Source organism: Lissotriton helveticus, chromosome 4_1, assembly GCF_964261635.1.
Source record: "Lissotriton helveticus chromosome 4_1, aLisHel1.1, whole genome shotgun sequence".
Taxonomy (NCBI): Eukaryota; Metazoa; Chordata; class Amphibia; order Caudata; family Salamandridae; genus Lissotriton; species Lissotriton helveticus.
The window spans coordinates 362533366-362556817 of record NC_136063.1 but is presented as its reverse complement, the minus strand read 5'-3'; the positions used below and the strand labels follow the sequence as shown (position 1 = coordinate 362556817).

At 44.7% G+C, this 23452-nt stretch overlaps 1 protein-coding gene across 1 annotated transcript in view; it reads left to right on the top strand.

Moving 5' to 3' along the window:
* Positions 1-23452, top strand: part of LOC144827999 (fibrocystin-L-like) — a 1093512-nt gene that overhangs the window by 624389 nt on the left and 445671 nt on the right. The window contains exons 39-40 of the mRNA XM_078686146.1: positions 37-1027; positions 5865-6113. Of these exons, the coding sequence (XP_078542272.1) occupies positions 37-1027; positions 5865-6113 (1240 nt within the window). The remainder of the gene's footprint in view (positions 1-36; positions 1028-5864; positions 6114-23452) is intronic.

The following is a 23452-nucleotide window of genomic DNA, read 5'->3' as shown; positions in this document are numbered from 1 at the left end:
GATATAAATATATCTCTAATGCATGTTTTGCTTTAGGTGAAAATTGGAAGCTATCCATGTATGGTAATATTGAGCAGTGAACATGAACTGACATGCACTGTGGACCCACAGAATAGAATGGACATTGGAATCGCAGAAATGATCTCCTTAAATGTCCAGAACCTTGGAGCAGCCATCACCACATTGACCAGGGAGTTTGATCGCCGTTTCGTCCTCCTCCCTCACATGGACTCTGTGACCCCGAATATTGGTTCACTCACAGGGAAGACCCGACTGACCATCCACGGGTCAGGGTTTTCATCTCAACAAAGTGGGATAATTGTTACAATGGCTGGATATCCATGTGCCATTGTTTCTGTGAATTACACAGACATCGAATGTGACACCTCAAACGCTAATATTGAAAGAAGCGTGGATCTAAAAGTTGTCATAAATGGTATCCCTGCTCAGTGCAAAGGGTCATGCAGATTTTCATACTCCGCAAATGTCACATCGAGCATATCAAGTGTTCTGCCCACCATCTTGCAAAATGTATCTACAGAAATTGTGATTGAAGGAGAAGGGTTTGGGTCCAGAGTTGAAGACATCCTTGTGTACATTGGAGATGAGGAAATTGAGGCAACTGACGTCACTGAAAACAATATTACTTGCAATGTGGCCCCGCATCCTGCCGGAGTCTACACTCTCTCAGTTGTGGTTTTAAGCAAAGGCCTGGCTACAGGTAGTCTCACACTTAACAGTCCGGCAGAGGCCTCTCTATCACCACAGTCTGGAAGCATCATGGGTGGCACCCCATTATTCATCACAGGAAATGGATTTGGCACAAATAGGACGAGAGTGACCATTGGTGGTAATTTGTGTGAAGTTGTTTCTGTTGCTCCTGGCGAAGTGCAATGTATCACACCAGCACACTATGATGGAGCTGTAAATGTAGAGATAGTTGTTAATTCATTTGTGTACCCACTGCTGAGCTTCACATATGCTGAAAGCCTTACGCCACGCATCACATCAATTTTTCCTACAACAGGTGAGTATATCCTTTCATACTTAATTTATGTTATTTGTCCAATGAGAATGATCATATTTAACTCCTATTTTGCTTTTCCCTGCACTCTGGTTCTTCCATTCTTCTATTTGCCTTGTCTTATTATGGGGTCTTGTGCTACACGGTGGTCAACCCACTGCCACACACTGCTATAAGTCTTTACGTATTGTAATAAAATATTACTTCATTAAAAAAAAACTAGAAACCCAAACAATTCACTGACAAAAACAAAGGTTAAAGTAAAGTTATAGTTAAGTGTGATAAAAAGATCTGTTTTTGTTTTAAAAACAAACCCTTAGAAATTGACTGAAAAAACCCACAGGCCAGGCAAATGTCAGTGACAACAATAACGTTTTGAACTAAAATAACCATAGAAATTCACCAGTTAGTGTTAGCAGGTCTAAGTATAACTTGTGACCTCGCCATGCACAGTTTATGACCTCACATATTGCATCACTCATTACATGTTCTCCGAAATCCTTGTGCCCTCACTTGTGACTTCCCAAGTGAAATAATTGATGACATTACTTATGACATATTTCAAGCTTCATTTGCACATATTGCTCTATAATCTAGTATGGCATTAGAAGCCTTAAAGTAAGTACAAATAGATCAGAATAATATGAAGCACCATTAATGCCATCACTGATACAACTCCCTTAGGTGTAGCAAACATGTGTTATTAAAAACATTGGGCCCTATTTACAAAAGAAATCTGAGACAAAATCCTAACTTTACGACTTTTGGTATTCACAGAAGGCATTTACGAGTACTAAAGTTAGGATTACTAACTTTACTACTCCTACACTAAGAAAGATCCTAACTTTACGACTTTTGGTATTCACAGAAGGCATTTAGAAGTACTAAACATTCTAGGAGAAACCTCTCAACTGACCTATATTTTTTTATAATTTGGCCTCTTAAGGCTCATTACCAGCAACCAACCCAATATCAGTGGCATACAGCAACAATTAATTCAATAATATATTTTTTATTGGTAATTTTTTCTAATTATCACAAAGAATTATATAATCTGTCTCTACCAAGCTGATTAGGATTTCCTCTAAGACTGTACTTCTTTTGTGTATGAGTGCTAGAGAGGATGAGATAGTATGATAGGTGATATTGAAGTGTTGATGGTTGAGTGTGGGGTTATCTGTGCATTTATTTATTCTATTTGTTTTTAGAGCTGAAATGTTAATCACCTTGCCTTCAACACAGCAACAGATGAAGATATTGGCAAAATTAGAAGCAATGTTAATTTAATCTACTGATCAAATATCCGTTCATTGTTCAATTGTCAATATCAAATGTTCAAAACATTGCAGTAGTTTCGCATATTAATATGTTGGAGAAATTGGTGGTATCCTGGTAACTGTCTGTTTATCTGTTCAAATATATTTTGTATGTGTAGATAATGATGAAAAGCTTCTCTGATCAATAATGAATGGCAGCACCATCATTATATAAAAAAGTATATAATATTTTTGTATGAAAAAATTAACAATAAAAATATATTTTTTAATTAATAATTGTTGCTGTATGTCACTGGTATTGGGTTGATTGCTGGTAATGAGCCTTAAGAGGCCTGATTATCAAGAAATATAAGTCAGATGAGAGGTTTCTTCTAGAGTATTCACTGTTTCCCCCTCCTCTTGGACCTAAAAGTAAGTAGGGGGTACCTTTTTCTTCTTTTATCATGTAGGAGTACTAAAGTCAGGATTCCTAACCTTACTACTCCTAAAGTGAGAACATTTTAACTTTACGACTTTCGGTATCACAGAAGGCATTGAGGAGTACTAAAGTAAGGATTCCTAACTTTACTTCTATCAAACTGAGAAGAATCCTAACTTAACGACTTTTGGTATTCACAGAAGGCATTTAGGAGTACTAAAGTTCGGATTCCTAACTTTAGTACTCCTAAATGCCTTCTGTGAGTACCGAAAGTTGTAAAGTTAGGATTTTGTCTCAGATTAATTTTGTGAATCAGGCCCATTGACCCTATACCACACACTTCACAGGTAGCCAGCCACATTAACAATCAACCACAGATACATGCGAAACCCTCATTGCACACAGCGTTTAATCAGAATACCACTGTTCAGTGAATTCCAAGTTCCTCAAGAGGCACAGCGTTTATTCCAAAATGAATGTCCTACAATGGACAGCTTTTATCTGTTATCAAACTCCTCACAGTCACCAAACCTATATTGAGAAATGAAGTTGATATGAGTATAAACGTGGGTACTGTAAACAGTGCTTACTCTATGAAGAGAGTTTACTCTGCACCACACCGTTTGCAGACAATGAAACTCTCATGAGAAATGCACCAAAGTGTATGCAAAAGTATCTACTAAGAACAGTGTACACTCTATGCAACACTTGTCAAAAAATACACTATTCACTTACGATAACCAAGGTCTAGAGGTGCTAAAGATTATACTACTTGCAGCCTTCATACTGTGGTAATAACTGAAAAAACAGCCCACCTTCTGAATAGAAATAAGTGTACATAGGTTAGAACCTGGTGGACTCAGCCGTATATATTAAGTAGAAATTCTCAAACTAAGACAATTCTGTCTTGTAGCTGTTCATAATACTTAGTATCTAGTATATAGGATCTTCACCCTATTGGAAACGCTTTCTGCAGAACCAAAAACCTACGTGAAACATACTGGATACAAGCAATTAACTGTCATCTGCACACAGAGTTACTCTTCAACACAAAGAGTTATGACGTGTTCATTAACTCTACACACCTATGATGCATTAGCAGCATCTGCATTTTGTAAACACATACTGCCATTAGCTGGACATAGGCAGTAAAAACTAGGTAGAGAAATAATATGGATGTTACCCACCCATATGTAAAATATAAAACAAACTAGAATACTCATTGGACAGTGGAATCAGTGATGTCTTCAATGATGTCATAGAACGTGAGTGATGTAATATATGAAGTCATAAGCAGCTCATATCAGGGGCACAAGTTATTGTTAGCTTTGCTAAAAACTGTTTTTTTTAGTTCAAAATGCTAATGTTGTCACTGACATAATCACCTCTCTATAACTATATAACTATACTTACACATTTACCCAGTGGTAGTCACCACTGGGTAGTTAGGAACACTTTTCCGCAGGAAATTGATTTTTTAGTATGCTATTAACTTTTGTTCCTTTTTGTGAATCTTCACAAAATTTTCGAGGAAATAGGTTTCATACACCTCAGCTCCTTCCTGGAAAGTTTTGGGGTGATCCATCGAGCGGGAACCGAGAAAAAGAGGGTGCCACAAAACATGTTTTTCTAATCCAGTTTCCCATAGGGAATAAACGATATTGCACCAAATTTGTCAGAAGGCTAGATCTTTACCCAGAAAGGGTGCTTTTTCTGATTTTGTGTCAATCCATTCAGTAGTTTTTGAGAAAATAAGGTTTGAAATACCTGGACGTCAGTAGAGACTATGGTCTGGGAATCTATGGATTTGCCCTCACAACTTCCAAACCTCCTAATTCTCCTCCATGATGTATCGGTCATTCCCGAATTGACCCACCATGCTCTCCATTGCTCGTCACTGCCCTTACAGATGCCAACATCTGCGTTTTGTGACATTGACACTCTCCACAATTGCTGTCAAATGAGCAATAGCTTGCTTAGATGTACAAGACTGCATCATATGACAAGATCATTTACAATTTAATGGACAAAGCAAGTAATTTTCTTCTTATATAGTCCCCCTTTTTGCAAATGGCTCCCTTGCCCTCATTGTTCACTTAGACTCTTGCTTTTTCCTCAATACCATCATTGTACTCACTACCTCTTCCCACACCCTCTACTCTCTTTCTTCCCTGCTGTGTAGTTTCCATCTTTCTCTCCTTTTTCTGTCTGTGTCCTTCTTCCCTTCCTCTATTTACTTTCTTCCTTGTATAGCTTATTCTCTCACCTTTCTCTTCACTTTTCTACCTCTCTTCAATATTATATACAAGTATTGTTTGCTATTGGGAGCATGTATCGTAATCAACGTTTATATAGCTCTATATGGGTATACACTGGATTTGCATGTCACTATCTTTGCTGTTATTTCTCAATTATTTAATTTTGTTAATAAAATAATTATTACACAATCTAAAGTAAAACATGTATTTATCTATCAGGCACCGTAGGATGTGCGTTCCCCACAAACCTAAAGATAAGATCTGATTGCCTGCTGCTACATCAACACAGATGTAGTGTTAGTCATTTCAGGGTTTAGGGCCTCAGTCACCTGGCCTCAAAAAAGGTTAAAAACAAATCATACTGGTACCCTTCTACCCTGGCCGGGCCAAAAACTGTACCGTGTATCCCCCTGGGGATTACCTGATATTTTCAGGAGCAGGGGGCATTCCCCCAAACCATTATATGGCCCTGGTAACCCCGTACAATTGGGGATGCATTATTATTTAAAGGGGTCTTTTTAGCCAAGATAACTGTTGGCTTAAATGGCCGGGCTGATATAGTTGCCTGCGCTGCTTCTTTCACCATCATCCTAAGTGTAGAAGAATGACTTTCTGTAATCTTTATCTGCTTGTGGGCAGGACAAGTTGAAAAATGTACAACCCACTTCAACGGGAGTTATTTATTGTGTAAAGGAGCCAATGATGCAGTCAAGCTCACAGTATATGCTAAGGAACCTCATGCTAAGTTGTCCCTTTAAAGCAATTTACTTGCTAGTAACATATTTTACATTTGACTGTTCTAAAGGCTGAATGATCAATTTCGGCATCTATAGTAAGAGTTTTTCAGGATATAATATATCATCTATTGTCTTGTGACTTCTTTTCAGGAGTGGCTGGAACAATAGTGACAATCAGTGGAACTGGACTGGGGTCTGTCAGTTCAGATGTGACAGTGACAATCGACAAAGTGGCATGTGATGTTCAATCAGTCAACGACAGTGAAGTGCAGTGCATCATTGGAAATCACATGGGAGGAAACGTTCCAGTTGTTTTCCACCATGTTGTGAAAGGCTATGCTGTAACAAATGTATTCTTCATGTATGCATTCAGCATAGACACTGTCTTCCCACATGAAGGTATGTACATTCTGAAACTAAAGACATGAATACTTTTTGAGTTGTAAGCCCAGTGTTTGCACCCATGAAATATGTTATCCCTGGTTATTTGTAAAAGAAGAATCATTTCATGTTAGAAATGTGGTTGACTCATTCCAACGAAAATCAGAAGTTACTGGGCCCCATTTGGGTCATTGGAGGGTTTTCGCCTCCAGTGTCCTAGGACATCTTCACTGATGATTTTCACACAGGGGCATCTGATTTGCAATGTAGTGAGGCAGAGCACGCCAAAGCTGACCCAGAGATATGCTAAGGCCTAGAAACTCAGAACTTAGTAACACATAATATAACACTCAATTAGTCATTGTGCAGTCAGTGTTATGTCTTTTTTAAAAAGGAAAAAGTACATTATTGCACACATAACTGAATGCTTTACACAAAGTTACACACTTTTACGATATTGAACATCGTAACCCTTGTAAAGGGACCTCGCAGAACACCCAGAGCGATAATTACATATCCTAAAGAAATGTCATATGGGACATTAACCTTCGAAGTCTAGTCTTTTCCAGCTTTCTGTAAGTTACTATGGGAAAATATGCACATTAGCAACCTCTAACCTTGAAAAGAGCAATACAACACTAAAAATGTAAACAGAGTGTCACTAGATACATGTCATGCCTACTGTTTTTAATTGCAGCGGTCATAGTTAAATTGACAAGAAGTACTGCAACTGATATTACTTTTTACCATTAGACAAGAAAGACCTTCAAACTTTGTCAATACCATGCATAATGGACAAACCAAAACTATTGACTTTAATTTAAACAGCAGTTTTCACATACAAAAGTGAGGCTTATAGCCTTTGACATACAACTTTGTTTGCAAGTTGCTTAGTAACCACTTCCGAGCGCCTAGCACAAGGACTCAGCTGTCCCAGGTCCCCTTCAGTCTCTGAATCTGGTGGCTTGCTTACAGTGTGTTCCCTGTCCTTCATGGACACCGACGTTCCCCTTCCGTGAAGACTTAAAGATACTAATTTATCCATGCACAGGTAGGCCATCTAGCAGTGCCTCTAGGCCGCCATCCCAGCAATGCCAGCAATGCCTACAATTGTCCAAGTAGCTTGAGAGCACCTCTTTTCTAATATGTTGATTATCTCGCTGGAAATAGGGCTCTATAGTATGTGCTGATGGTTCTATAGACACTCTCATGCTTTCTTGCTGCTTCTGGCAGTGCTGTAGAGGTGTAGACATGCTCTCCTGTCAAACCAATGATCTCCTAACCTGTGTTTTTCCCCCCACAGTCAATCCAAGATCCTCCAAAGCTGACCACTCTCTTTACTTTCACTCCATAGCCACTGTGCCTTTCATCACTGGACTGTGCACAAAAACATTTTCACAGTAACAGATTGGGTTGTTAGGTATGCAGGTCCTTCTTTTGGTCCTCCATGCCTCTTCTAAGATTTCTGAGTCTGCACAGGCACTTGACAAATCAGTTTTTCTGTGACTGAAGGGATGGCTTTTAAGAAGTAGGACGTCAGGACATGTTTCTTGAAGTTATTTATTTAGCCACTACAGAAGACCCCTGATCTGGCCTGGTTCTCATCAACTCTGACTCACCAAGCCTCCACCTCCTATAGTTTCATATTCCAGGACAGGAGCATGGTGATAGCTAAGGAGCAGCTGAACCATCACAAGGATTACAAAACATTACAAGTGCAAAATTACATGTATGCGCGTTATCAAATAAGAAAGAACACATCCCTTTTCCTTATACATATATACACACTATGAACATACAGAGGTTCGTATTTTTCTGCAGACTCAGCTCTTTACCGTCTTTCCCTTTTTTTCGAATTTGTTTTCCCCTGTTGTAGCTTCTTCGTTCAGCCACTCTTTCTCCTCAGTTTTGCCGCATGTGGTCAACCTCCTAGAATTCCACCAGTTGCCATCTGAAAGCAACCAAGCATTTGCCTTCACTGTCACCACCCTCATAGGACAAAGGAATTTTGAGTTCCCTTTCCCGACTGGATTCCCTGGACATACTCTTACCAACATGCCTTTCGTATATCCCCCACATTTATTGTTTACTTTCTTGTTGTGTCTTTGTTTATACTGTTCCTGATATTTCTCCACTTTATCTCTTATCTTTTTCTTTTTTATTATTTTGTGACCACTCCTACCCATCCATACTGGAACAGCTACTGTACATGGTACCCTGCCTCTCAACACACTAAATAGAGTCACGCTCTTTTAGAAACGGGGTCTCTAGTTGGCAGGGGTACGCACCCTCGTCCAAGCAGGGACCACCGGTTCCGGCAAGGTAAGTCCAAAAACACCCTGGACCCCCCTCTGCTAGCTTGGCGCAGATCGGGAAAGCCTAACTAAAGAGGCAATATGTAAAGTACTTGTGTATCACCTACCCACAGTAAAAATACCACAAAAAGGACACTACACCGGTTATTTAGAAAAATATAAATATCTTTATCTACGTTTTAGGCAAGACCAACTCCACAGGAATTTCGCATATACCATTAGCTCTTTGTTGTGATATTTTCTAAGTGTTCTGTGTAAGAGGAAATAAACTTGCAGGTTCTGTAAGTCTTTTAGGCCAACGTTTGTGGAGTTACCAGTTCAGTCTCAGGACTATATATAAAAGCGGGACCCCCCAGGCACCTGTGCCATTCGGTTGTCACCCACAGACTTCCCCCGGCTGGTTAGGGGCTCTGTGAGCAACAGTTGTAAGGTGGCAGTACCCCATTGAATATTTTGCACACTACATGAGTTCTGATGTGTATCAAAGATCAAGGGAAGCCTCAGCTCCGGGTAAAACCCTTGTGCGGCTTGTCACAGTACTGACTTATTTAATGGTGGTGGGAAGGGCTATGCCTGTATCGGAACCAGACCCAAGCCGCACAACCAACAGTTCCGCCGACTCCTCAGCCCGCCCACCCAACACAACATGCGCCATTGTGGGTCGAGCATTACCTGGGAAGCTGGTCTGGTGCTGTAGTCCGCTCCGGTGGGAATCATCTGTCCGAAGCCTCTCTCCCCTCTTGTTGGCGCCTCCAAGGGGGAAATGGAGCAGCTTTCGGGGGTCAAGGCACGGCTTCCCTTGCTGCCTGGAAGCTGACGTCCTGCTGGTCGGTTCCTTCTTCGACAGCCGCACGTCCCGGGGTAATCCTGGTTGCCGGCCAACGCCTCGCGGCCAGGAAGTTCAGTGTAGCATCCTTCTCCGGGTGATCTCGCTGGCAACTCGGTCCAGCGGCGGTGACAGCCGTGCAGTCGGTCGCGGTGCTCCCCCGAACACAGGCACATGCACACCTCAGCGCAGAGTTGGTTTAGAAAGCAAAACACTCACTCCCTCCACTCGAGGAGCAGGATCTTGGCAGACAACTTGGGCCAGCGGTGGTGAAATCTTCTCCCAGTGCTTTTCTCCTCAGGGCTTTCAGGTTCCTGTAAGTTAGGGGCAGATACACGTGCACAGCGCGGTGGGGACAGGCCTGGTATTCCTTTTTGTGTTAGTGTTTCCCCAGTAATTAGGGGGCCAGTCAGAAAATAATGGAGACACCCTGGTTATGATGTTTTAGTTCCCCTCTGGCAGGGCAAGATCAGCGGGCAGTAGGGCAGCCCAGTACTTTGGGGCAGCAGTTACTGGGGAGCAGTCAGCCTCAGCAGAAGTGGCAATCTTCCTGGTGCAGCAGACTTTACTCCCTGCAGAGTTTCCTTTGAATCAGTAGTGTAACAAGGATGTGTGGCCAGGACCCTCCCTTTTACACCCTGGTGCCTAGCCACTAAAAGGGGGCAGAAGCTTCTGGAAGGGTCCAGGGGGTTCTGGTGTGTTCCCTTCATTCTCTGACCTGGCTCCTGGCTGCCTACAGTGACAAAGGCAGGGTCGTTAAGTCTATTGTGGGGCAGCCGGGCCCACCCTATTAAGGTGGAAAGGTGTGAATCACCACTCCCTCCTCTCAGACCAGGGAGGTCATCAGCATACAGATGAGAGGGGGGAGTCTGCAGTACACAGACTAAGTGCAGGGCAGGAAAATGTCCTCTTTCTAAAAGTGGGATTTCTAAGACATTAGTGCCCAAACCCTATATGCCACTAGAGAGGGTTCCCTGCTACCATTCTAATCATACCAAACATGATATACTTATTATGCCCCAGTTAGTAGTTCTCCCATAAGGGGGGTTCCCAATGTTAGCCTATGGAGGGGTAGGCCTCACTGCCGTAGCAGGGGCATGTGGCAGGTATGTCAATGTCACCATGTTTTTAGGGGAGAGCACCTGCACCTTAGCACTGTTTAGCAGTGGTAAGGTGTCCAAAGTCCTAAGTCCAACAAAAATGCATGGTCAAGTGGGAGGCAAGAAGGGCAAAATAATAGGAGACCGCCCTAAGGCTGACAGGTCCAACACGCCCATAGCTGAATTGGGAGTGGTACAATAACCCACAAACTATAACCTCAGACCATGCTGAGGATGGGAACTAGAGGCACGGGGCCTAGGGACCAGCCAGCCTCCAATCTGATATATATACACAAATATGGGCTGGAACAACATCTCTATTCAATTCTGTAGGAAACCGTTGGAACCCAAACTAGGGGCAGCCCATTTTTGTGTATATATAAGTAGTACAATAACTCCATAACATGCTTTTGACTTGGTCTTTCCAATTCTAATTGCTAGCCAAGGCCAATTGAAAGCATTCACCCGACAAAAGGTTAAAGCGTTCTATGAGACCATTGCCCCTTCATTGATAAACTGGCTTTCTATGGTGCTTGATGCCCCATTTCTCAACAAAATCTATAAACTCATTGGATACGTATTGAGGCACATTATCGGTAAGAATTTCCACCGGACATCCTTCCCTGCAAAACATTTCTTCACAAAAGTTAATGATATTATTGGAAATGATCTCTTTAGCAAATGCCACCTTGGGACATTTGGAGTGATAATTAACCCTGGGCGTAGTTTGCGAAGTAGCGCTACGCGAAGCTACGCAAACTTCACGTAGCACTACGTGAGCTGCGTAGTAGCATGTTCGCACTGTGCAAGATGCGTTTTCAATGATTGCACAGTGCGGACAAGCATCCGGCACTGTGCAATCATTGAAATCGGCATCTTGCACAGTGCAAGCTGTAGTTTTCTGCCGCTCGAGTAGATTTTTACTCAACGCGGACTGGTAGTTTCTCATCACAAGCGGTCGCGAGCATGCGCGACCACTCGCAATGAGAAACATGACCTCCCTGCGTTGAGAATCTCGCTGGGATGTCATTTTGCTTGCTCGCAGTCGTGAACATGACGTTGAGGACCGCGAACAAGTAAAAAATGACCGCTGCACTACGCTACGCTGCGCTACGCGTGTTCGCACTGTGCTATGTGCAACTCGCGTAGTGCGAAGTTGCGCAAACTTCGCAAACTACGCGAGCGTAGTGTAGTGCTTTGCCCAGGGTTAGTGATAATCCATTAGTACTATTGCATACTTTTTGTTCGTTCCTAAACAATCAAAAGAACGACGAATGCCCATTGCCACTTTTTCCCAAACACCTTTTGGAAATGTCATGGGACTTATGATACTGTCTTGAATAATGTGTGACTTGTCACTACACATGCAAGGAATACAATCCATGACAAACCTTTCAATATAGTTGTCCATCCCTGGCCACCAAAAATCCATTCTAACTTTTCTTTTCATGGCTGCTATACTGCCGTGACCTTCATACAATATGGTCAACAACCTTTCATGTAAACTATTTGCACCACCAACTTATCACTTAAAACACCCTCACGCACAGATAATTCTTCCTATACATTCTTGTAATATAACAATAAATCATATCCTTTCCAACCACGTGGTTCTGGCAGTTCTCTTTTAACTTCACTAGAACAGCATCAGATTCTATCGCTTTCATGCATTCCATTTTCCCAATGGCATGCATCGTATGCCGCAGATACCTAACCTACTGCCCATTCTTCATTTTCTTCTCACGTCTCCAACCTCTAATGGCAACCTACTCATGCAGTCTGCATTCATGTTTCTTGCTCTGGAACATACTTCACAGTAAAGATATATTCTTGCATGCAATGTAACCACTTTGCTCTCCTACGAGTTGCTTTATCAGCACCTGTTGTGGAAAATAGATCTACTAATGGCTTGTGATCTGTGTGCAGCTCAAAATGAGTACTCCATACATAAATACGAAAGTGTTGTACTCCCCACCAACATGCCAAGGCTTCTTTTTCAAATGCAGAATATGTACTCTCTGCACTTTTGTGAGTCTGTGACGCAAAAGCCACCACCCTTTATTTCCCTTCATGCTCTTACACTAATACTGCACCTAATCCATAATCACTGGCATCAGTGACTACAATTTGTTTATCCTTTTGGATCAAAAGGTTTGAGAGTTACTACTTTTGCAATATCTGATTTTATGATATTAAAAGCTAACTGGCACTCTTCAGACCACACAAATTTACACATTCTTTTTCATTGACTCTCGCAGGACATGCACTTTTTCACCAAAATCATATACAAACTTTGCATAATATTCTGCAAAACCCAAGAAAGATCTGAGTTTGTCCTTGTACTGCAGAGATGGCGCTTTCTCAATTGCCTCTATCAGACTTTGCTTAGATTTGATACCTTCACTTGCTAATGTATGTCTAAAATATTCCACTTTTACAAAATTTGCATTTAGGAAGACTGATAGTGAGTTCTGCTTTCTCCACTCTACACAGAACTACTTTCAAATTCTCATTATGCTGATTCTTGTTCTTTGCCCCCCACCAACACATCATCTTGGAAAACTAATACATTTGGTGTATCTTTTAACATTTTTTTGCATGGCCCTCTAGAAATCGGCAGAGGCCAATGCCAAACCAAAGGGCATATGTATAAATTGAAAAGCCCCTTTGGGTGTAATGAATGAAGTCAAATGTCTGGATTCCTTGTGTAAGGTCACCTAAAGGCATGCACTTGACAAATCTAATGTGGTAAAAAACATATCACCAGATACTCTTGCTAGCATTTAGTTTATGCGGGGCAAAGGATGGCGATCGATCCACATGCATTCATTTACATCCTTCAAGCCACACACCCGCAGATTTTTCCGTTGGGTTTTCTAGCGATCACTATGGGAGTAAGTCATTCTGAAGCTTCAATGGAAGCAATCACTCCCTCAACACACAGTCTATGTAATTCTTCTTTCAAATAACTCCCATAATGCCAATGGAACATTTCAAACTTTATGTACTTTGGGTACTGCACCTTTCTTCAGAATTATACTTGTTCACATTTTTTAAAGCACCCCAATTTCGGATATATGGTGGCCCATTCTTCCATGGTTTGTGATTCTGATAGTAGAATCTGCGAAGGATGGTTGGGATCCAATATTATTCCTAAACTACATTGTTCCTTCCATCCCAGGAGAGGTTTACCTTTCTCTACCACATATACTTTGCCTTATGTTGTTCTATCTTGAATTTTAAGACATGCAATAAAATATCTAAATATCCATAATTAACTGCCACAGTATCACTCTGGTATTATATCAATGGATTCTAATTTGTAAAGTCCCAATCCCTGTCACATGACTTTATCTATTATAGTAAAAGGTGAGCACAAATCTGCCCCTACATGTATCTTCTTCCCATTGACACTTATGGTACATTTCAGTTGACAATATTCATCACATTTTGATATAGTATTTTCTTCCTGTTGATTTCCCTGAGTCTGTCCTTCATTCATCATCAACACCTCAATATCCTCCTTGTCACTTGAATTAGAATTCCTTTCTTGTCCTAAATCTGCATCCTTTATTAGGCTGATGGTTGTCTTTCTTAGAAAGATATCGCCCTTTTTGCACACGATTGTAAAATGACCCAATTTTTTTCAATAAAAACATTTACTTTTAGACCGCTGGACAATTTAGTGCAACCGCATTGTTTCTGGTACTACCACACCTGTAACACATTCCCTTCCTTTTGTATTTTCAAAATTTCTTGGTCTTCTCTTTTTATCATCAAGATTGTATTTTTTACTATTTGATACCTCACATACCTTGGTGGGTGGGTTCTTCCGGCTGTTTCGATTCCCCTAACTCCTTAACATACCCTGCTGTGCTTTTCATAGGGCAAGCAATCTCAATAGACTTATTCAAGTATGGGTCTTTGAGATGTAAAGGTTTTTCTTGAATTCTTAAATTTGAAATCCTGATCCCTAATGATTTTATCTCTTAAATCTTTGAATTTACATGAGCCTGCCAATCTTCTTAAAATTGCCACACGTTGACAAAAACACTCACCAGGTTCTTAAAAAAATCTGTTGCTCTACCACTATGCGAACCTTTCTCCCAAATTTCTCCTCAAGTGTCGTAACAGTATCTACAAACACATCTTTGTCATCATCATTATCAAATTCATCTACATTCCGACCCCTTCCTGCTGGTTTCGGTAAGGTTTTCAACACTCTTCTTCTTTCTACAACTAGGCAATATTTCAATATAGCTAATTTCTTTTTCGCTATATAATCATCCCACCAATAGTTCAAGTTCAAGTTCAGAGATTTGTATAGCGCACTACTCACCCAGAGGGTCTCAAGGCGCTTGGGGAAGGGGGGGGGGTTCAGTTTTTGTCGAATAGCCAGGTTTTGAGTTCTTTTCTGAAGGAGATGTGGTTTTGTGTAAGGCGGAGGTGTGTAGGGAGTGAGTTCCAGGTCTTGGCTGCAAGGAAGGAGAAGGACCTGCCACCCATGGTGGATTTTCGGATGCGCGGGACTACGGCGAGGGCTTGATTGGACGATCTAAGTTGGCGGGTGGGTGTGTAGAAGGACAGTCGAGTGTTGAGGCATTCGGGTCCTAGTTTGTAGAGAGCTTTGTGTGCATGGGTGAGAAGACGGAATGTAATCCTCTTGTTGACGGGAAGCCAGTGGAGGTCTTTTAGGTGTCCGGTGATGTGATCTTGGCGAGGGATGTCTAGTATGAGTCTTGCTGATGCGTTTTGGATGCGTTGGAGTTTCTTCTGTAGTTTTGCTGTGATTCCGGCGTAGAGTGTGTTACCATAATCCAATCGGCTCGTGACCAGGGCATGGGTGACAGTCTTTCTTGTTTCGAGGGGGATCCATCGGAAGATCTTTTTGAGAATGCGAAGTACGTTGAAGCAGGAGGATGAGACTGCGTTGACTTGTCTGGACATCGAGAGAGAGGAGTCAAGGATGAAGCCCAGATTGCGTGCGTGGTCAGTGGGTGTGGGTGCTGTGCCCAGAGCGGAAGGCCACCATGAGTCGTCCCAGGCAGAGGGGGATGATCCTAGGATGAGCACCTCCGTTTTGTCTGAGTTGAGTTTTAGGCGGCTATGTTTCATCCATTCGGCTACTTCTTTCATGCCTTCGTGAAGATTGGTTTTGGCGGTGTTAGGGTCTTTGGTGAGGGAAAGAATTAACTGGGTGTCGTCGGCGTAGGAGATGATGTTGAGGTTGTGTTGACGCGCAATGGAGGCGAGTGGACTCATGTAAACGTTGAAGAGGGTGGGACTGAGTGATGATCCTTGTGGTACTCCACAGATGACTTCAGTGGCATCAGAGTTGAATGGGGGAAGTCGGACTCTTTGAGTTCTCCCGGCGAGGAATGAGATGATCCAATTCAAGGCTTTTCCTTGTATGCCGATGTTGCTGAGGCGTTGTATAAGGGTGTTGTGGCAGACTGTGTCGAATGCGGCGGAGAGGTCGAGGAGGATGAGGGCCACTGTTTCTCCGTTGTCCAGTAGTGTTCGGATGTCGTCTGTGGCTGCGATGAGGGCGGTTTCGGTGCTGTGTTTTGCTCGGAATCCGGACTGTGAGGGGTCGAGTGAGTTGTTGGATTCAAGGAAGGCGGCAAGTTGGCTGTTGACGGCTTTCTCAATAACTTTGGCGGGGAAGGGGAGGAGGGATATGGGTCGGTAGTTTTTTAGTTCAGCTGGGTCTGCTGTGGGTTTTTTCAAGAGGGCGCTGAGTTCGGCGTGTTTCCAGCTTTCTGGGAAGGTGGCAGAGTTGAACGAGCAGTTGATGACATCACGGAGATGGGGTGCGATGATGGAGTCAGCTTTGTTGAAGATGTGGTGGGGGCAGGGGTCGGTTGGCGAGCCAGAGTGGATTGAGTTCATTAGGCGGATGGTGTCTTCGGTGGTGATTGGGTTCCAGGCGCTGAGGTTGTTAGTTGGCGGTGTGGGATCTGAGGAGGGTGGGGAGGGTAGTTCGCCGGGAGTGTTCTCGAAGCTGTTGTGGATGTCGGCAATTTTGTTGTAGAAGAAGGAGGATAGCGCATCGCAGAGGTCTTGGGAGGGAGTGATGTCGTTAGATGCAGCGGCGGGGTTGGTGAATTCTTTGACAATGTTGAAAAGTTCCTTGCTGTTGTGGGCGTTTATGTCGAGACGATCCTTGAAAGCAGATTTCTTGGTGGATCGAATCAGTTGGTGATGTTTGCGGGTGGCCGTCTTGAGGGTGGCCATGTTGTCGGTGGTTGGGTTTTTTCTCCATGTTTTCTCTAGGGTGCGGCATAGCTTCTTGGATTTTTTAAGGTCATCATTGAACCAGGGGGCCTTTTTATTGCCTGAATCGATCTGGCGCTTTTTCAGGGGAGCTAGTTCGTCAGCGCTGTGGGTGATCCATTGCTTGAGATTGGTGGCCGCTTGGTTAGGGTCCGATGAGAGGGTGGGAGGGTTTTGGTTGAGTGATGTGAGGAGTTGGTCAGAGGTGATTTTGTTCCAGTTTCTCCGAGGAATAGGTTGTGTGCAGTTGTGGGTCAAGGTGGTTTTGTAGCTGAAGTGAACACAGCTGTGGTCCGTCCAATGGAGAGCTGTGGTGTGGTCGAAGGAAATGTGCTTGCTGGATGTGAAGATGGGGTCGAGCGTGTGCCCGGCAACGTGGGTGGGGGTGTTCACAAGTTGTTTGAGTCCGAGATTGGTCAGGTTGTCCAGAAGGGAGTTGGTGTTGCTGTCTTGTTTGTTTTCGAGGTGGAAGTTGAGGTCTCCTAATAGAATGTAGTTTTCGGAGGCGAGGGCATGTGGGCTGATGAAGTCAGTGATGTCATCGCTGAATTTAGTGCGGGTTCCTGGGGGCCTGTAGATGAGGGTGCCTCTAAGTGTGGTCCTGGGGTCGGTGTGGATCTGGAAGTGAAGGTGTTCGGCGGTAGCGAGGTTATCGTCGGTGCTGGTCGTGATTTTGATGGTGTTCCTGTGGATGATGGCGATGCCTCCTCCTGTTTGGTTGGTGCGGTCTTTTCGGATGATCTTGTAAGCGTCCGGTATGGCTATGGCGATGTCGGGTGCTGATGATGTGTTCATCCATGTTTCAGTGAGGAAGGCGATGTCCGGTGATGCAGTGTCGAGTAGGTCCCAGAGTTCGGTGGCGTGTCTGTGGATTGAGCGGGTGTTTAGCAGGATGCACTTCAGGTGGTTAGACTCGGAGCTATGACTGGAGGGAGTGGATTTGGTGAGGGTCCTGGAGCAGGTGAACTTGCAGGTGCGGCAGGCGAATGGGCCGTGGGTCCGTCCTGGGGTGGCTTTGCAGCATTGTGGAGTGCGTCCGGGGTTGAGGGCGAGGAGAGTTGCGGCATCGTATGTGAGTCTAGTGGGCTGGGTACGGCGTGGGCCAGGGGGTATGGCGCTGGGCGCGGTCCAGGCGCGGAGGGGTGCAGACGGGCTTACCTTTGGCGCACCTTCGGCGCGACTGGGGCGCGATCGCTCCGCGTGAACGCTGCACGCAAATGCAACTGTCATAAATGAATAGTGAAGGGGGAGGGGCGAGGGAGGGACAGCTGGGAGGCCGAGGGCGGGGTGTAGGTCCGAGCAAGGAGGCACCAACAAACGTGAAGATGGCTGCTACCAAAATAACCAAATTTGGATTGGGCAGTACTACGCTGTGCAAACACGCATTCACAAATAATTAAGTAAATAAATGAAGTCACAATGCGGACTGCGCGCTTCAAATTTGTCACTTTCTAGAATCCAGCAGCAACAGATACCAACAAGCGTGTTCTAGCCAGATTAAATCAATTAAGTCGATTCTGCAGCGCCTCTAAGTGAGAGCAGCACAGTTTAAAGTACGAGCAATGCGAGGAGGCAGAGATTGTAATGAATGCCAAGCGCTACGATACCACTGCAGTCAGGGTGGGGAGCTGCGTGGGGGAGCGGCCGCCTCTGGAAGGGTTCTAGAAATGTGAATGACTCCTTCCAGTCTTCCAAGTGCATGCAAGAGGGACCTGGGTTTTGTACGAGCAAAGGTGGAGCAGGTACAGACTGTGCTGCAATAACTTGCTTCATGATTGCATGTACTCTCCACCTCCAGCACAAGCAACTCCCTCTCCAATGCAGAACACCTCCACTTCCAGATCCAACCCAACCACAGACCCACGCTATGCGGGACCCTCGCCTACAGACCCCCGGGCTTGCGCCTGTTCCGCCACCACCATAGCCGACCTTGTCGCACCCCACGCCATTGCCTCCAAGGACTACATACTCATCAGAGCCCTGATCTTCCACCTCGACAACCACAGGGATCCCGACTCCACCACCCTCCTTGACAACCTCGCCAACCTCGGACTGAAACAGCTCGTCACCACTCTTACCCACAAAGCCGGACACCCAGTCAACCCCATCTTCGCAGTAGGGACTACTATCCACTTCAGCCATACCATGTACCCCTCTGGACAGACCACCACTACGTACCCTTCACCTTCAACACCACCACCGCACCCAAACCTGCCCCACCCCGAAGCAACTGGAACAAGATCACAGAGGGACTCTTCAACGCCACCTCCTCCACGACCCCCCCTCCGTCACGACCGATGCCAACTCTGCAACAAAAGAACTACACCGCTGGATCTACAGCTGCACCAACAAGATCGCACCCCTACGTCACCCCGTCAATCAACGCCCTGTAAAGGCTGGTTCACCACAGACCTCCAAGAAGCCAGATGCTTGTGCGCCTCAAAAAACTCTGGCAAAACACGAAAACCGCCGGAGACCAGATAAACTATAGGAACGCCATGCATGAATACCACCAGCGCATGAGAACCACCAAGAGGACCTTCATCAGGAACAAAATTCCCTCTAACACCAGCAATGCAAAGGAACTCTTCAATGTCATACAGCAGTTCACCAAACCCCCCAACAAAGCCACGGATGTTCCTCCATCCCAGGACCTCTGCAAAAAGCCCAGCTCCTACTTCCACATGAAAATAAAGGCCCTCTACGACAACTTCAGCGAACAGACTCCCGACATCACCACCCCCACCACCACTGACAACCGTCTGACCATCACCACCTGGAAACCTGCCACCAATGAAGCCACCATGAAGACCATGAAGAACACCCACTCATGAGCTCCCACGGTCCCCTGCCCGCCGCACATCTACCACAGGGTCGCCACCACAGCTCCCGGGATAAGCCGGACCATCAACACCTCCCTCGAATTCAGCATCTTCCCTGACGTCTGGAAGCAGGCAAAAGCCAAGCCCCTCCTCAAGAAACCCTTGGCCAACCCAATGGACCTGGAAAACTACTGGCCAATCTCCCTCTTTCCCTTCGCAGCCAGAGGCACCAAGAGATTCATCAACACCCAGCTGACCACCTTCATCAAAGAGAATACTATTCTCAACTCCTCCCAGTTCGGATTCCGCAGCAACCACAGCACCGAGACCGCCCACCTCGCCGCCACTGATGACATCCGCAGGCTACTCAACCAGGGCCACACAGCAGCCCTCATCCTACTAGACCTCTCTGTAGCCTTCAACACTGTTTCCCACTACACTCCCGCCTCCAGACTCCATGACACTGGCATACTGGAAACCGCCCTCGACTGGATTCGCTCCTTCCTCACCTGCAGATCCCAAAGGATAAGACTCCCACCCTTCCTCTCTGAACCCACTGAGAGCAACTGCATGGGTACCACAAGGATCCTCGCTCAGCCCCACATTTTTCAACATCTACATTGCCCCCCTTGCCGCCATCGTCAGACACTATGGGCTCAGCATAATATCTTATGCCAATGACACCCATCTTATCCTCTCTCTCACGAAGAACTCTGAAGACACCACACTCAGCTTCCAAGAAGGGATGAAAGACGTCCCAGCCTGGAACGAACGACAGCTGCCTAAAGCTGAACTCTGAGAAGACCAAAGTCCTTGTCCTTGGATTCTCCCCCATAGCGTGGGACAGCACCTGGTGGCCCTCTGCTCTCGGAAACCCACCCACGCCAACGGACCACACCCAGATTCTCAGCGTCATCCTGGACTCCTCCCTCACCATGACCTGCCAGATCAACACCGTCGCCTTGACCTGCTTCAACTCCCTCCGCATCCTCCGAAAGACCTTCAAGTGGATCCCCCACAAATGCAGAAAAAGACCATCAACCATGCACTAGTACCAAGAAGACTAGACTACGGCAATGACCTCTACGCCGGATTCAACAAAACCCTGCTACACAGGCTCCAGAACACTGTGGACAGACTCATCCTCAGAACCCCTCGACACGAACATGTGACCCCACACCCAAGAGACCTTTACTGGCTCCCCATCTAGAAGAGGGTAACCTTCAAGCTACTAACCCACACCTACAAATCCTTCTACAACATTGGACCCAAATACCTAAAGAAAGAGTCTCCTTCCACGAACCCAAAAGGAATCTCTGCTCTGCTGACCACGCCCTAGCAGAAACCCCACTCATCCACAGAACCAGAGCGGGCGTAGAGCCTTCTCCTATGTCGCAAATAAGGAGCTGGAACGAGCTCCCAGGCAACATCAGATGCTCCCCCACTCTGAACACCTTCAGGAAGATACTCAAGACCTGGCTCTTTGACTGTCCCGGAGCTGCATCCACCCCCCCAGCGCCTTGAGATCTCATAGGCGAGTAGCACGCTTTATAAACCCCCTGATTGATGTACTAAAAACCTTCTATTTGCCAATTCTTTTCCCAAACTAAATACACCTAAAAGTGAACAATGTACGTTTACTGTCATAAAGCGTCCCTATCACTGTTGATAGGTAGGAACTGGATGCGCCTATCACAGGTTTTTTTTTACTCAAAAAAAATGCAAAAAGATCTTTTGCCGGAGTTAGTTAATTTCAAGTATAAATTTACCACAGTACTTTAATTTACATGAAGTGTGCCAATAGCTGTTGATAGGCTGGACATGGTGTACGATGTCCCGTTTCTTCTGTTATGGTGAGAGTGTTCACAAAAAACACAAATGCACTTCTTCCGCACAACTATGCCACCACGAGCCACCATGGTACGCGTATTGCAGTAAAGAGATTTCTAAAACAAGAGTTTCCTCCGTACTTCCTTGTTTTCAAGATTGGGCATGTAATTGTGTTATTCTGCTTCACTGTTTCCCACATTGCTGTGCAGTACGTAACGCGTAGCTCCATCATCGCAAGTCAAGATGGTTCCACTAGAACTGCACCTCGCGTTCAAATGTCTGCTTGAAGAACGCTCGAGATCTGCATTGCACGCTCTAACCTGTGTATTTCTCCAAAATGTCGTGCCTGACAACGGCTCGAAATCAGCACTACCCACTCCGGCGTTTCAATCAATTTGATTAGATCTGGTAAGCAGATCTGTTGCTCACGCTGCTTAGATTCGTTTAACGCCCATAACTCTTCGACTGTGCACCATAGATAATTCAAATCCAAAGCTGATTTCATTGTTGTTTTTTCAATCAATTTGCACCCCAGATTGCTCCCCCCAATTTTAAGAGTGCAATGTCCAGTGGCAAAATCCGTTTTTTCAGATCGTTAGGGGTCGCAGTCTCTATCTTAGGTTGAGCTGTTCGCACATTCCCTTATTTCTCTTTGTAATCCTGTGCTCCTCAATGGTGAGATCCCACCTCGCCACCAATTTTAAGATGTAGGATGTGTTTTTTGAAGTTATTTATTCAGTCCAGAGCAGAAGATTCCCTGATCTGGCTAGGTCCTCAGCAACTCTGACTCAGCAAGCCTCCATCTCATATACTTCCGTATGTATGTATGTATGTATGTATGTATGTGTGTGAGCGGGTGTGTGGGTGCTGATGTGTGTGGTTGTTTGTACTTGTTTATGAGTCGAGGCATTTGAATACATACATTTTACAAAAGCTCTTCACATTATTGGTCCTTGCAGCATGTAGTACACTTTGAGTGCCTGAAGCTAACATTCATAATTTCTGTTATTCTCTAGTCGGTATTTGTTTTAACGCTTGCTTAAGCCCCCTGATGCAGGGTGTTGGCATGATCAGGCAAACAAACTTTTACAGATGAATACTCAACATACTTGAAGTACTGATGGTGGCAAAGTAATTTTTTGCTGAAAATACAGATGCGCCAGCCCTAATCTCAGTTTTAGTGAAATTATACACTGCTAATTTATCACCTGAAGTAAATATCACCAGTTATGTTTATTGAGGAACTCAGGGAAACATATATTATGCAACCACCATACTTTCCAGCAGCTTATCAATTACCACCAGCGAATAAAAAATAGTGCATATGTTGCTTTCCCGAAATTTTGTGTGATTCCTTTTGGTGCAAACACCTTTCAGCACTAAATATTGCCCTATCCCCCCAATCTCGCATAAATTGACAAGAGAGAGGCAAACAGCTCTGGATTGGCCTGATCTGAGACCATCTGTGAGCCCTGTTATTTTGAGTGAGCACACAAGGCCCTCCACGGCACCGGACCAGCATACCTGAACAGCCGACTCAAATTCCACGAACCCCAAAGGACCCTACGATCAGCCCAGCTCTCCTACGCCGTGGTCCCCCGCACCAGAAAGACCAGATCGGGAGGCCGCTCCTTCTCCTTCCTCGCTGCCAAAGCATGGAACGCCCTTCCGCTCCACCTCAGACAGACAACATCGCTCCCCATCTTCGCAAGTAACCTCAAAACCTGGCTCTTCGACAGACCCCCTCCTTGATGGAATGGAACCTGCACCCCCCCCCCACCCCTAGCGCCTTGAGACCCTTACGGGTGAGTAGTCACGCTTTAACAAACCCCTGATTGATTGATTGATTGATTGATCATTTTCTGGTAGGGATTCTTCTGCTAATCTGATTTTCTTGGTTTTATGGAGTTACTGTTGGTTTTGTTGTATATATTACTAATAATAATATTTCCTTATTTGGTAGTTCAGTAGAGTTGATTTTAGCACCAGGTGACATTTTTCCATGTCCAACTGCAAGTTGTATACGAAACAGCAACTAAAAGGCAATGAGTTTTAGAAAATATCTGTCAGGGTGAACTAAAAACAATGGGCCTCATTTATGAGGCCCTACCAGCACTTTTCCGCCACCGGAGCATCACTTTTTAGATGTTCTGGTGGCACAATGTGCCACTGGCATATTTATATGGCC